Source organism: Pempheris klunzingeri, chromosome 18, assembly GCF_042242105.1.
Source record: "Pempheris klunzingeri isolate RE-2024b chromosome 18, fPemKlu1.hap1, whole genome shotgun sequence".
In the NCBI taxonomy this organism is placed as follows: domain Eukaryota; kingdom Metazoa; phylum Chordata; class Actinopteri; order Acropomatiformes; family Pempheridae; genus Pempheris; species Pempheris klunzingeri.
Genome location: NC_092029.1, coordinates 11603563 through 11620009, shown reverse-complemented (window position 1 = coordinate 11620009; position 16447 = coordinate 11603563). Strand labels below are relative to the sequence as shown.

At 40.8% G+C, this 16447-nt stretch overlaps 1 protein-coding gene across 1 annotated transcript in view; it reads right to left on the bottom strand.

The window, feature by feature from the left end:
• Positions 1-473: 473 nt before the first annotated feature.
• fig4a (FIG4 phosphoinositide 5-phosphatase a) overlaps positions 474-16447 on the bottom strand; it is a 47215-nt gene continuing 31241 nt past the window's right edge. Inside the window, exons 21-24 of the mRNA XM_070849168.1 lie at positions 13044-13242; positions 6688-6779; positions 4588-4662; positions 474-672 (exon numbers count right to left, since the gene is read on the bottom strand). Of these exons, the coding sequence (XP_070705269.1) occupies positions 495-672; positions 4588-4662; positions 6688-6779; positions 13044-13242 (544 nt within the window). The 3' untranslated portion in view covers positions 474-494. The remainder of the gene's footprint in view (positions 673-4587; positions 4663-6687; positions 6780-13043; positions 13243-16447) is intronic.

Sequence of the window (16447 nt, the reverse complement as noted above, 5' to 3'; positions counted from 1 at the left end):
TTAATCGAATGAATAAAAAAATCAAAACTCAAAGCACATCTGAAGTGGAATTTAAAGACTCAGTCGTCATCACCTTTGGGCCTGCAACATTTAACATTCACAATATTTAAGATTCAAAACAATTTATATCAATTTACATACATTAAATACACATATTTAAATTAACTTTCTTAAAAGAGTTGCAAGTAAAACTTAATTAGTGGAAAATAATACAAAGACCAACTAAAAAGCACCATATAGGTAGCCTGTTAAGGCTAGTCTGAGTGAATAATAAAAAAACTGACATAACTGGAGAACATTTGAAGTTATTAAAACAATTTCATTAAAAAGAAAAAAAAATAAACGTGCATAGTTTAGCCCAAATACAGGAAGTAATGTTCATTCAGTATTATGGACAGTCTATTCCCAGCTGAGAAAAAACATTCACGACAAATGGAATTTTGTGCTGGATTTACACTTTGGTAACAGAGATCCAGTTCCTGTTTGTCTGTGTGTCACATGTATCTGTTCTTGACATACTCCCTGTACATCAGCATGTCATCCCTGCACAGGACCCTCACCTGGCCCTGCCCCGTCATCACATGGCTCTCGAACTCATCAAAGCTGTCTCTGTCGACCTGCGGAGGGGACATGGCGTAGATGCTGTCGTCCGGGAAGCAGGACACTGGCTCTCTGAGAGGGAGGGACGAAGAAGAGGAGGAAGGAAGACAGAAGGTCTGAAGCATGTTGAAATAATGGATGTCATGAAGACCTTATTTTAGAGGTAGAAAAACAAGCCATGAATTTTCACATCAAGAAGAATGACGACTCTATTTTGTTGACATTGATGAAAAAGCACACTAATAACTATAAAATTGTTATAATTAAAGTCTGCTTGACAGAGTGAGTTATTATGAGCGCTGTTAATGGAAACATCAGTCATATTTTCACAGAATGAGACCCTAAAGCATGTCTTCTCATCCTAAGAGTAGATTATCAACTGCCTGCTTGTCAGGTTATCCACTCTGGCAGCTGGTTCAGCAGCAGCTGAGGCCCCAGTGAGAGGCTGCTCAGACACATGGCCACATTACAAATGCTCCTCCCTCATTACTGGCTGCTTTATTAAAGCAAGTGTAAATTAGAGCTATAACTAGAACTGCACACAGGCACCCAACCTAAAACCATAGATGCACGACTCCCAGAGGAAACAAGGATGCTGGTTTATCACATTTGCTTGTGTTTTTGCAAAAGGCTCAACGAGTCAAACCTCAAACTGTGAAAAACAACATAGAAACCATAATGTAAATATGGCATTTCTGATCGTGTCATGTAATGATTTTGAGGAACATCACAGCCTAACTTGGGCATTTAGGCACTCTAGGCACATGCCTAGGGACTCCTTGCCATCAGGGGGACCGGACATTATGCACCATACTATATAATACTGTAAAACCTCAACTGCCTACATTACAAAATGTTTAACATATCTTTTTAGAGATAAAAAGAAAAAGAAAATAAAAATCTGATTTAAAACTTTATTTTAATGTCTAAATATCTATTTATTCATTAAAAGACATAAAAGAAAATCATAAAAGAATACAGGAATTATGACGCCGAAGGTAACAAAAAATTTCAAAATCATTTCAAATGTAAAACTTCTGGACTAAATTATTTTACTGGCAGATCTTTCACATGAATGCTCACAAGGATCCTATCTGACCTTTTTTGGTGAGTCATAACTGTCCATTAATCTGGATCTGAGACTTAAAATCTAATCAACATTTAAGGAGGAAACAAATCACTGCACCTCACTGATGCTTCGCAACAGGAATCAGCCACCATATTCATATCCTTTCCTCTTTTATCTCCACCAATTGAGTCAGCTTTGCCTATGCCTGATGGGTCAGTAGAGGAGCTACACAGAGGGAGGTGACAGACTAAAGGGCTCCTAACAGTGGAAACACGTTTGGGGTGCTGTAACAGCTTCTTAGAATAGCACTGTTGCACAACAACGGACACACCTGCTGGTTCCTGTGGACCTGACATGAGGATGATAGCAATGGATGGATGGACTAATGAGCGGCCGTAGTGATGAAACCTAAAGCTGTAGGTGGACAGGGAGAGATGCAAAGTGAAGGATGAAAAGATGCTACGTTTCCCTGCTGACTGAGGGTGCCACGTAAGCCAATATGTCTGCCACGTTTGTGTGACGTATAACAACCCTCACCTGTGTGAAATCAGAAATGGGATTTTTCTTTGAGCAAACGTATATGTACAAAAAAATAAATAAATAAAAAGAGACTCACGTGTTCAAAGAGAGGCTCACGGCACTCTTGCAGACACTAGAAAATACACTTGAGGCATTTCATTGCTTCCTCTCCTTCAGCCTTCCCTCAAGTCACTAATTTCAATCTTGTCACTAATTTCAATCTTGTCATCGTTATAAGAAGATGTCCATCGAGCGAGTAATTAGTGTACTTCAGCTCCATCTGGCTTTCTGGGAAATGGCTGGCCACGACAAACTCTCTAACTGGTCCTCTTATAGTGCTGGTAGTACAGCAGTATCTAGTACAAACACAAATCTCCTCGCCTGTGCACTCATTCTCTCTAACCTGTGCTTTCACACAATGGAGTAAGCACAAGATGAAGAAAAACACCACCACGTGACCCATCTTTACCATTTTCCACTCTGTACAGGTATCATTATCCCTGCCAGCAATAGTCTGAAGGTCATTTTTATGCTTTAAATCTTGCCGCCCAAGTAGCTCACCTAGTAGGATGCGTGCCACAAGGCTAAGGCCTTACTGCAGCAGCCTTTTTTTTTTTTTTTTTTTTTAACATTCAAAGGTTCCGTTGGAGGTATTTCAATAAAGCTTCCATTGTCAGCCTATGATGCAGTCATGAAAAAAAAACCACGAACAAAATCCTCAATTTTAATAAAGTGATTCATTGGATTAAAACTGAACAACTAAGACTCAAGTCACTGTTAAAGTAACTGGTTAACCAGAGGAGCCGTGAATTATCTTCAGCCTACATGGCAACAAATTAACGGTGTTTTGGAAGCTAACTTTGGTGCGAACTGTGCAGAAATACAGTGACATCCAGAGGCTGACTTGGGATTTGTTTTCAATGATGAAGATGGAGTGCAGAAGCAGAAACACAGGCACCATGCGCCACCAATGTGTGTGAACAGGCCCCATCGTGCCGTCACTGAGCTCTTGTCAGCCGTCCCCAGGTGCTGGAATCATTCTCACTGGCTTTACCAGAATGAATTAACATGAAAAGGAAAAAAAAAAAAAAAGGTCTTCCGTTGGACCTCACACTTGGTGGGTGTATTGCTGAGGGCCAGAAGGAGCACAGTTTCTAGTGTGAAGTCAGTGGGATCAATGGTACTTGAGAACGTTCCCAACAACGCAATACCAGAGCAATCGGCCTGTTCCGAACAATCCCGCTCTGAATAGGCAAAGCACCAGTTTTAGGAAATACTCATTCGCTTTCTGACAGAGAGTTACATGAGCAGACTGAGCAAGAGAAAAAGGAGGAATTTAAAAGGAAACATTTCAAGAGGAATCCTGATGAGCCACTTTGTCATTAAGATGCTGTCTGTGAGTGCCTGCGTGTGAGAGTCGTAGCTAGAAAGAAAGAGAACAAGGCAAAGAGGGAAATTGCTAATGCATCTGTATGGCTGCACATTGCCAAACACATTCCCATGTGTGGTTGAATTTTGAATCTGGCTGAGGAAAAAAAAAAAAACAGTCGGTCTATGACCTGCTGGGTCACAGCTGAGGTGAGCAGGAGAGGTGGACTGACTGGGATGGCGAGAAGTAAAAAAAAAAAAAAAAGGTTTTTGGTTAGAAAAGATGAAGATGAAACAGCGTACAGCTAGAAGCCTCCCTGGAAACCACTCAGTACCAAACTGTGTTGAGTGGCAATTGAATGTTGAGTGGCATTGAAAAGATTCGGATTATAACTACAAACCAATCTAGCAAAGTAATGCTTAAAGTCCATGCAAAGCAAATTCAGATGAATATGTGTGAAAAGCCCCGTTGTTGTTCTCATTGACCTGTGAGCCGACAGGGTTAAACAAGGCACACTAGTGATTTATTAAAGGTGATGGGCAGAGACAAACTCTCCAACAGCTGCCGACAAGACTACACTAGTGCTAATGCTAGCAGGCCTGCTAACAAGCCTGAGGCTAAAATGATCTTACGTGCCTGTGACATCTAATGCAGTGCTAACGGAGAGAAGCTGCTCTAACTCACAGACACGTCTCTCTAGAACTGACACCGTGTCTGCAACAATAGTTAAAACAGACCATCATAACACTGGTTATCAAGGCTGGGTTGACTGCAGTGAAAAAGGCTAAACTGTTCTATTCTTTCACGATTTTGAAACCTAATTTTTTATTCTTGCAGCTGTTTTCAGTTATTCAAATTTGGCTCAATGTTTAATTATACATTTTTCTGTGGTGTGACAAACTCAGAGCACATCTATTATTGCTCTGCACAGACTTAAACTTGCCACGTGAGTGAGGATTATTGAGTTTGGGTACATTTGTTTTTTATTCTCTGTGTGTGTTAGGATTAATGTGGGACATGCTTTACTCACAAGCAGATGATGTTTGCCACGTTTATGTGTTCACTTCTATCCACCCTGTGCTGGCTCTCACCCAGATGTGCAAACCTGCAGAAAAAAAAAAAACATGCACAAAATGAAAATTCCTACCAAATATGGCAAAAGTCAACAGTATATGCACATACTGAAAACATGCTTGTCTCTGCCACGTCTTCTTCATCATCACATGAAGAGCCATTAACAAAAAGTAATTTCAGGTTCATATTGTCAGAGATAAGCTAATCACGTCTGTTGAGATCTCTAATGTTCAGGGCAGATCATCAGCAAATCTCAAATTTCCACAGGGGTTATTTTTCTTTAACAAAGACACGATAATGTGCAATAGTTGAGAGTTCCCCTCTGGCTCTTGTTTCATGATTTTTAATATTAATGCGTTGATTAGCCGAGCTCTAGCTGCAGCAAACATCTTTGGAGCCATTCCAACTTCTAGCCTCAATAATGAATGCAGGTTTATTCTCCTTATGTGCCACTACATTAGGAGAATATGAAAAACATTGACTACAATTTTGCTGATTTGTTTTTTTTAAGGTAATTCCCCTGCCTCAATCATGCCAGCTAAGTCAGAGACACAAGTATTAGAAATAAAAATCATTGGAAACCAATGTTTTTTTGTTTCTTTTTTTAGATCTAAACAAATTAACCTACTGACTTAAATGCTTCCATGAGCAATAGTATGTTAGGTATAATGTACAATGAGCTGGTCGGTGTTGCAAAATGTACCCCAACAGGGTGATGCTTACTCAATATTATCCCGCTCATACTGTTTCATGCTAAATCAATCAATAATTTGACATAAAATATTTATTTTAAAAATTATTTCAATTGATTTAGACAATTATTTTATTGCCTCCATTATCAGATTTGCGCCTATTGTAATGGTCCGTTTAAGTCTGCTATACAGAATGCTGTAATTTACACATCAGAACGGGATATAGAACAAAGCCGTGTAATAAAACTATATATTAATATGCCATTTTTTAAATAGGTTGTCAGTTTGTCTGTCTATGTGATGTATTGAACTGTGACCCCAAAACCGAGGTACATGCCCAACTGTGAATTGTATGTACCGATACCCCCCTAGTAAGTACTGCACTGTAGATATAAACATACACACTGACTACAGGTATAATACACTGGACGAGTTATCCTCATTGAGTTTAGGACAGCCAAGTGTGAGAAAAAAAAGCTATTAAAGCTCCATCAAAGGCATCACACTGTATGATATGTGCAGTTCGCATCCAAAGAACAGGCAGTTGTGTTCAGAGCCTGACGATGGCTATTCACCACAGCTCATCAACATGGTCGGGAGCAAACAGGGGAAAAAAGACAAAATGAAATAGAAAGGACAGACAGAAAATTAAACCCAGGGGTTAAGGAACGGAGAGGTGGACAAAGAGCAGTGAGGTCAGAAGTGCGATGCACACGGCAGGGCAGAGCTGACAATGTCCCTTTTGCAAAATGACCCTGAGGGGGCTGCTGACACCGACTGCTTGTTCCTTCCCTCTCTGTCTTGGGTACTGGGTGCATTGTCCATCATAATAAAAAGAAAGCATTTTCCACAGTTAAATGGGCAGAGGCAGTCAGAAAATAACACTGGAGCTCTTCCATTTACAGACGTTTGCTTCAACGTGGCACTTAAAAAAAAAAAAAACCCATGCTTGATGCACAGTATACTGAGAGCTGAAGGCCAAACAAACAGGCAAGAGCAAGTTGGCAGGTATGAGTTACATTGAAAAGATACCTCGAAACATGTGTGCTAGTTTCTCTGGCTTACAACAAAACATTAGAAAGTCAATATAATGTAATTAGTTCAAAACCAAAACAAACTACAATTGTAATAACAGGCATATAGTTAAATTAATATATCTCTAACAGTGTCAGTCAAAGCTGGAAATGATCATCATTGTAAAGGTAGAATTTAAATCTACTCATTTAACTTTACATGATTAATAGTAGAAACTTAAATGTCCTAACTTAAAAGATTGTATTAGCCCAATACATTGTGGCCAATCATTTTAAAATGTGTGCATTAATTGTAATATCAGACATTGCATGTATGCATGCATGCATCACCTTTCATAAATGAGCAGGTCTTCCTCAGCAGGAAACTCGGCCAAATTGAGTCCATAGGGCTCCTTAACTGACTGCTGCTGCTGCTGGATCTCCTGAAGAGGTGAGAAGAGGAAGGTGAGAAGCTGCAGGTGCACGTGGACAAAAACACCAAAAGTTTCTAAGACTTTAAAAGGATTGTTAAGAGCAATACAAAGAGATGATTTGCTGCTTGCTAACAGCAAATCAAGTAGCTGCTCCTCAACATATTGAACCACACAGACAGGGTCATTCGGTTCAGCTGCTTCTCCACAACTGATTCACAAATTAGGACGAACCACGCAGAGTGATCTAAACAGTAGGGTTAGGGTTAGTGCTCTCCTGGGGTTCTTGCACACGGTGTTCAAAGTTTGTTTGAGACATAATAATCATAATAAACAAAAGATTTAAAAAGGTCAGACCGGTTCAAGCCGATTCGAAAAAAGTTTGATGGAAAAAGATCATGTGACTTTTTGTGTCATTAGAAAATTGTCAGTTGAAAATATATGGTAGAGAAATGAAGTTGGAAAGTTATGAATTTATAACCAGCAGCCACTGATCATGAGGGTCAATGACATTAATGCACAGATGTATTATAAGAAGTGGATACCAGGCCACCGCTCAGCCTTGCTTCAAATTTTTCCCAGTGGCATCTCCAAGTATTGCAACAAAAATCCCCTGAGATCTAAAGAGCATTTTCCCAGTAGACCACCACTGTAAAGACTGTTGACAAGCCACCTCCAGCTATAACCATGGTTAAAAAGTTACATGATTATTACTCTTTGTTTTGTATATGAGCTTTTAATCGTTGTGGAATTTTTCTAAAGCCCAGAAAGGTAATTTTTTTCTGTCAAAGAAAATTCATGCATAATGCAATGAATACACCAAGTAAAAATACAAATACTATCTATAATAATATATCTATTCAGCCTCATATTAACCACAAGGCTGATGATTAAATGGCAGCTCAGTGCAACAGTGATGCACAGAAAAGAAGTCGAGCAGTGGGCACGTGCTCACCGAAACCAAACGACTGAAGTGTGAGAAAATGTCGTCTGGTCTATCTCAGTTTCTGTGTTCACACGCTGGCTGGAGGGTGGAAATCTCATGTAAACAGCACGAATCCATCTTGCCTTGTGTTGTGGTGCGAGATTGCGGGGATGGTGATATATTGTCGTTGTGAGCATTTTTCTTGGCAGACATAGGACCATTTCATAACAAGTGAGCATGATCTGAATAGTGAACAGTGTAACACATGCACACTGTTAAAAAACATAGATAAATAATGGATCTTCTATATTGTGGTTTAAGTCATTTTTATTGTGACTCTGATACAAAGATAACCGTAAAAATGCTACTTTTGGCTAGTCCAGTGAATTAACTATTTTCTTAAGGACGATGATAATGTTGTTTTGTGTACTTGGTATCTATGGTGATCAGCCAGTCACATGACTTAACAGCCTCAGAAACCACCCTGATGAAGGCAAAACAGCCAAAACCATTAAGTAAAACATGGTGCAGTGGACAAGAGTTGTGTGACTTGTTTTAATGCTGATGACGGAATTAAATCGAGGCCCATTATCAGATTGATGTAAATGCAATATTGTGACAATGTAGTCCTGTTCTCAAATCTGGAATCCATTTTGTCTCACTGAATATCTGTGATTATATTGCCCAACCCTACATAGCCCAACCTTACTGTCAGTATTTCATCAGGAAAAATTATTTCTTGAACAAATTATGAATCCCGGAGGTGTATTTTACCCTTTTAATACAAACCTACAAATGACTGAGGTTATGTAACAGCAGGCACAGGAGTGGCTGTCAGCTATGCCATTGTTCTCTGTAACTGTTTTTTCTGACATTGCATACGCTCAACATAATGCATTCAATTTTCACTGTATTTGTATTGATCTGAGCTGCAGGGAGGGGAGGACGAATGGAGGTGTTCCAGGACCATGTCCAAGAAACAGCAGCGCGCACACACACACACGCACAAAGGCATACAATAACAAAAACACACACACAAACATGAGTACATGAGAACAGGCGTATTGCTGCATATATACACATTCATATGGTGTGTGAGAGCACAGACAAGCGTGTAAACACACACTTGTGAATGCATACACCCACACACATCGCAAATCTATCCCTGTTCATGTGGGTACACGCACGGACATATTGAGAGGAATATGAAATGAGCATGTGTAATTACATGGCAAATGCAGTAATGATCTGATGTTTAAATATTTCAGCAGTTTTGTGTTTCGCTGGCAGCGCAGCAATCCATTCTCACGGACAGGCTCGGAGGCAGCGACACGAGACGCATGAAAGCGAGTGTGTGTGTGTGTGTGTGCCCAACACGTGAGCTGGCCGTCCAGCCCCAAATATACACGACCAGCTCACTGCTCAAGGCCATGAGAAGAGAGACCAGAGAAAACCTACGGGAAAGCACATGATAAATCAGGAGAGGACAGAGACGGATGCAGCAGAGGGGAAAGCCTTCGTCTCTAACTCTGAAGATCAAAAGTAGTTCTATCGAAATTTCTCTTGCATAGTTTTTCTGCTCAGTTAAATCTTTTTGATGCATAAGAAAACAGACCCAAGTCATCCTCAATATCCATCTATGTGGCTGGTACTACATGCAGTTGTCATAAATTCACTTATCTTAGCATAAAGACTGGAAGCAGGGGGACACTGCCTGATGTCTTGTCGTCACAAGAAATAGTTGCATAGATGTGAACTGATCAAACAAAAGGAGATATTATTATTATTATTAATATTATTAGACTTTATTGTCCCCAGGGGGGAAATTCTTTTTCACAGCACTGATTCTGCTTGACAAACTGACAGTCAGACGGTAGACATGACAACACAACAACAGCAGACTTAACAATACTTCACAAGACAACACTTTCCACTACCTTTACACATAGAAAAACACCAACAAAGCAAACAGCCATAGTCACACTCAGTGGGGTCTGTTGTACAGAACTGTTATGACAGCAGGAATCAGGCTCCTCCCAAAGCGGGCTCTCCTGCACCTCAGAGCCCTGTACCTGTGCCCTGAGGGCAGTGGGGCGAGATGTTCATTCAGTGGATGAGTGGAGTCCCATTCTATTGAGTTTGCAATGCGTGTTATGGCTCTGTTATTGAGTTCAGTGAGATTGGGTGTGGGAAGACCTATTATTTTAGCAGCAGTGTTGTTTACCCTTGTGAGTTTGGTCCGGTTTTTGGTAGTGAGCATGGTGAAGAAACAGGTGAGATGTTGATATCCAACTGTATGAGGTGCTGCTGGGTTTGAGATGGCTGTTTGCCCCTACTTCAAGTCATTGTGCTAAGCTAATCACTTCTTACTTAATGTTACATGTTAGCACTAAATACAAGCAGCTTTACAAGAACAAGCAAGAAAAAACAAACTAAACAGAAACAACTAGGTAACAAAGAACAGGTAAACAGGAACACAATGGATAGAAATGAGTGTTTGTACTAAAGTTTCTTGACGATCCATCCAATAACTTTTGAGACACTGACGCAAAAAAACACAAATGCCAACCTTATGGTGTCACTAAATGAAAACTCTGAGTCACCAAAGTCATGAGCACACATAGTGTAGAAAGCATGCGTGTCTGTACAACGTTTGTGTCAGTCCAGCTCGTACAAGTTAAGATATTTCTCAGGATAAGTGAAAACATTGACTCTGTGTTGCAGGCACCAGATAAACAAAAGAATTCATCATCTGGCCACTGTGGATATTTCAGTCAAATTCAACGAACCGACTGATCGATCAACATTGCCATCCATAGAGCCATGCTGCTTGCCTGGCTTAAAAAAATCTAAATTTCACCTGCTGAGAGAGAATGAGTGGAGCATCTTCATCACTGGCATCATTACAATCCCTTTAATTAAGTACCGGAGGGGACTGTGTTTGCAAACACCGGTTGCCTGAGCCAAATGATGCTTGACGCCATCTGATCCACAAAGAACTGAACTACCCACAGTGCTTCATGAGTCATAATGTCTGTATGTAAGGAAAGAGGGTGCAAAGTACAGGCGGAAGGAGCCACCCCACTCTTGCTGATGTCACGATGGCTGTAAATGTTGCCATAGCAACATTATGGCTGCTGCAATCAACGGCATTGGGGGCTCCTTGAATGACGTTTCTTATAAACTGAGAGATGCCAAGAGGATGTCGTTATCTGGTGCATTTCATCCATCCTGTTGACACACTGACCTACTACCTGAGCTGATTAATGTGCTCGTTCTTCAGGCTGTGGTGAGGAATCTGGGTCAGTGAGGGATGTAAACGTGCAACTGGTCCACCTGGGGCGTGTAATAGATACCGATATAGTAATGATGGATTCAACGAATTTGTCACACTTATGCTGTACCCTCTATAGACAGTGCAGCATGTGGTGAACTATATACTGAGAGGTGCAGTTGAGTCAAGCGAGCTTTTTTTCCATCAGTTAATGTGATAGTCTTTAATTGACTGAGGCAACTAGTTTCTTCGTAGAAAACTTTAAAGTTGCACTAATATACAGTATATATATTTTGAATTAACAACTGATCAAACAACTATGGTAACTACTAACTGCAATTTAACATTGTCCAGCAAAATGTTTGGTTGGTGAAGACCAAAAGAGAGCTCAAAGGAGAGTGAGTGAGTAGGGCAGCACACTGGCTAATAGTACAAATATAAGTAAACATGGAAGCTTTTCATTGTACCAACTATAGTCTGTGCGCTATTGACAACATAAAGCTTTGCTTATAGCTAGTCTTAATGTTAAGCCAGGCTAGTGAAGCTTAAGGAAGTGGACAATTAATTCCTGAGGGGAGTTCACACAGTTACAACTCCTACAACTAGAATTAGCTGGTTTACTTAGACTGATTCCACACCACTAAAACACGTTTTGTTTTTTAATGATAAAAAAGAAAAGAAAGAAAAGTTAAAATGAAATTCCATTAATTTAGTCTATGTAAGAAAGGATAAATCACCACCTGAAAAGACATTTTTGGGAGAACTGATCTCCTTTCAGCTCTGTCCAGAAATAAGCACTGACGTTGTCAAAGCAGTCTTAGACCTTCACATCAACCTTGCCGAGAAACCCAAAGTGGAAATTAAATGAGACATCAAAAAATGACAGTAGGCAAGACACCTACAGGTGACCACAAATCACCTGATGTCCTAAAAACAGACAAAATCCCACTGCACATGTCCTACATATACTCCTTAATGATACCAGGGCTTTAGAGGAGGACACCATGGAAAAACAGAACACTCTGGTACATTTCCCATGAAAGCAACACAAGTGAACACAAGAGCCGTGAAAGGAGAGATGTTTCTATCAAATCCCAGCCAAATCCTGATTGTGTTTTACAAAATAATGAGTTTGCTGCATGAGAAGACTTTAGAAAGAATGCTTCCTGTACAGATGATGTTATAACTTACAGGAAAAACTGTTGAACAATGCATCAAAGGGTCACTTATTCACCAGTTTGGTGCAAAAATATTCAATAGTCAAGACAAAAACCTTGTAGAGGTCAATGCTACAAATTGATACATCATCCCAATAAAATATGGGTTCTGAATGGTGGATCACCTTGTGAAAAAATCAGAAATCTGAGATTTGAAATCAAAAATGTAAACTTACTTTGGTCAAGCAATAATCACCATACAGACATACAGACTGGGCAAACAACCTCATTTCCTTTTCTAACCAAAACTTAGAAAAAGAGATGATATAAGAGAGCAGGGGGCTATGCTTTCCTAAGATCAAGAAGAGAGGAATAACAAGCTAAATATCAGGCTTCTCTTATATTTAAAAGCAACATTAGCAGAAACTGTTAGACCCCATTTAGACCCCCAGCTCTGGAAACCCCCGTCGCCGAGGCCGACTGTGTTGACGTCTACTCTGCCATCTGACGGGAACAGAAAGACAAAACTAATTTCTTCTGTGGTGACTCAGGGGAGGTTGAGAGCAGAAAATACAATCAGGGTGACATGCTCAAATTGGAATGCAAAATGTTTCTGAGCCCCAAAATACAAGCAGGTGGCATCAGCACACCCTGAAGTGCCATGACATTTCCCTGAGGTCCTTAGAGGAGATTACATATCCTTGAATCATTAGAGAGGCTCATTTGAAAGGCTGCTTTGCTTTTCGCCATATTAAACAATAAAACACAAATTCAGATTTTGTTTTACTTGTGCTTCCTATTCCTCCTTTGAAGAGTTTTAAATCTGTATATCACATCTAATTGCTGCAGTTTGAATGAGTTTCCTTGATGTGTACATTTGTCTTTGAACATTGGTCGTTAGATGCTTTGTGTTTTAATACCTCCTGTGTGCGGGTGCCCTCGCCAGACTCTGTTAGCAGTTTGATCGGAGTAGAGCGCTGGGATACGGATCCGTCGTCGTCACGGTCCTCCTCGGAGTCGTCTTCTGATGTGCTGCTGATGGCCTCCTCACTTGGGGGAGGAGGTGCGCTGGCTGCGGTCTTCCTCTGAAGCAGTGTCTCCTCTTTGCTGCTCTTGTTGCTGCAAATGTCCACATACAGTCACAAAGATTAACATATGGACAACACTAGCGCAGTGACTGACAGGTATGCCGGTATGCAATTAGCGGTCATATAGAATTTTGAAGATTATTTGTATCTCTATGCCATGAGGCAGTGTATCATTTAAAATTAAGTCAAGCTGTGGGACTAAATTGTCCATCTCAGTAGCAATGGCACAGTGCATGTCCACAGCTCCTGCCTTAAGGGCCCTGGCTAATACATGAAACCAACTTTCTGCTCCCCAAGAATTGGAAAGAACTCAGACCCATCATCCTTCCACAGAGTCTAAAGTGGCTCCTTGGTTCTGCAACTGTAATACTGCTGGAGCTCAGAGTTTTCCACCTTTGCCGAGTGGATATGGTTACAGAATATTTCTGAGATCAGTCAAAGGTATTCCTCACTAGTCTGATCTTGGCATGCAGTTGAGTGTCACCACAGCAGACAACTGATTGACAGTGGAGGGTCGTCAGCTGACTAACCTCACCTGGGCCCATGGAGTGTATGAACTGGCCTGTGTTCACTCTGTCTCCCTGTTCCTACAGCCGACATCCAGCCTGCATCATTCTCTTTTTGGTTTGCATATTATACACAAATTGCTCTTGTTTTAAGTAAATTTTGGGAGACCATGGTCAGGAGTTTTGGATGGTGAAAAAAGTAGGGCTTCTTTACAGTCTGGCTAGTCTTTATTAAGCTACAGTTTTTCAACATTAAAAAAAGAGGCACTGGGGATTGTTAGAGCTCCTGATAGCGATGAGTCATGTGTGCTTGCCTTTGGAGCTACACCAGGTGAGACCAGCGGAAATGAGACCTGAAAGAACTACAACTTCAAAAATTGAAAACAGTGGCGTGCGTCTGCATGTGTGCACACGTGATGTGGTAGGATGCAGACCCAGTAAGTCACATCAGTCATAACTGCCACGTACTGTGCTGTGGTTTTCAACAAGCTCTCGGAATAATTCAATGACAGACACAACCTTGACTCTCATGCTCTCATGCCCCCCCCCACACACACACAGACTCTCGCTAGACTGCAAAATGTAATCCTCAGATTTATAAAAAAATCATTGGCTTTATTTAATTTATGCTAAAATCACTGTTGGCTGGAGGTTAATTGGATTATATTCATCAGCTGAAATCTAGTGGAACAGCAGTGGAACTGTAATTACATTTCTAAGCAAAAGACACAAAAGCCTGATTCATTAATATGACTATTCAGCGGGTCAAAAAAAGATCTAACTGAAGAATCATACCCATACACATTACACATACACAGATATACAGTGGGGCAAAAAAGTATTTAGTCAGCCACCAATTGTGCAAGTTCTCCCACTTAAAAAGATGAGAGAGGCCTGTAATTTTCATCATAGGTACACTTCAACTATGAGAGACAGAATGGGGGGAAAGAATCCAGGAAATCATATTGTAGGATTTTTAATGAATTAATTGGTAAATTCCTCTGTAAAATAAGTATTTGGTCACCTACAAACAAGCAAGATTTCTGGCTCTCACAGACTTGTAACTTATTCTTTAAGAGGCTCCTCTGTCCTCCACTCGTTACCTGTATTACCTGTTTGAACTCGTTATCAGTATAAAAGACACCTGTCCACAACCTCAAACAGTCACACTCCAAACTCCACTATGGCCAAGACCAAAGAGCTGTCAAAGGACACCAGAAACAAAATTGTAGACCTGCACCAGCCTGGGAAGACTGAATCTGCAATAGGTAAGCAGCTTGGTGTGAAGAAATCAACTGTGGGAGCAATTATTAGAAAATGGAAGACATACAAGACCACTGATAATCTCCCTTGATCTGGGGCTCCACGCAAGATCTCACCCCGTGGGGTCAAAATGATCACAAGAACGGTGAGCAAAAATCCCAGAACCACACAGGGGGACCTAGTGAATGACCTGCAGAGAGCTGGGACCAAAGTAACAAAGGCTACCATCAGTAACACGCTACGCCGCCAGGGACTCAAATCCTGCAGTGCCAGACGTGTCCCCCTGCTTAGGCCAGTACATGTCCATGCCCATCTGAAGTTTGCTAGAGAGCATTTGGATGATCCAGAAGAGGATTGGGAGAATGTCATATGGTCAGATGAAACCAAAATAGAACTTTTTGGTAAAAACTCAACTTGTCGTGTTTGGAGGAGAAAGAATGCTGAGTTGCATCCAAAGAACACCATACCTACTGTGAAGCATGGGGGTGGAAACATCATGCTTTGGGGCTGTTTTTCTGCAAAGGGACCAGGACGACTGATCCATGTAAAGGAAAGAATGAATGGGGCCATGTATCGTGAGATTTTGAGTGAAAACCTTCCATCAGCAAGGGCATTGAAGATGAAACGTGGCTGGGTCTTTCAGCACGACAATGATCCCAAACACACCGCCCGGGCAACGAAGGAGTGGCTTCGTAAGAAGCATTTCAAAGTCCTGGAGTGGCCTAGCCACTCTCCAGATCTAAACCCCATAGAAAATCTTTGGAGGGAGTTGAAAGTCTGTGTTGCCCAGCGACAGCCCCAAAACATCACTGCTCTAGAGGAGATCTGCATGGAGGAATGGGCCAATATACCAGCAACAGTGTGTGAAAACCTTGTGAAGACATACAGAAAACGTTTGACCTCTGTCATTGCCAACAAAGTATTGAGATGAACTTTTGTTATTGACCAAATACTTATCTTCCACCATAATTTGCAAATAAATTCTTTAAAAATCAGACAATGTGATTTTCTGGATTTTTCATCATTCTGTCTCTCATAGTTGAAGTGTACCTATGATGAAAATTACAGGCCTCTCTCATCTTTTTAAGTGGGAGAACTTGCACAATTGGTGGCTGACTAAATACTTTTTTGCCCCACTGTATATAAATGACTACCAGAATCGCTTCGTCAGACAATATTCATGTTTTAGCACAGTTAGAAACACACCTTGGCACTTCTTTTAATTGATTCTTGATGACAGATGAAAGCACGGATATCTATTTTGGTCATCTGAATATTGACTGGTTTTCTAAAAATTGCCCATTATGTAAGACACTGATTTCTATGGCGGATGTTTGCAATCAGGCCCAGGTTGTGACTCAACCTTCAAGAATTTCTACAACAACGGATGGTGGTAATACTTTGGCCTGTATTGATCATATTTTCACATGGGCTGTGTTCATAGGTAGTATCAGTCGCGGTGGGATT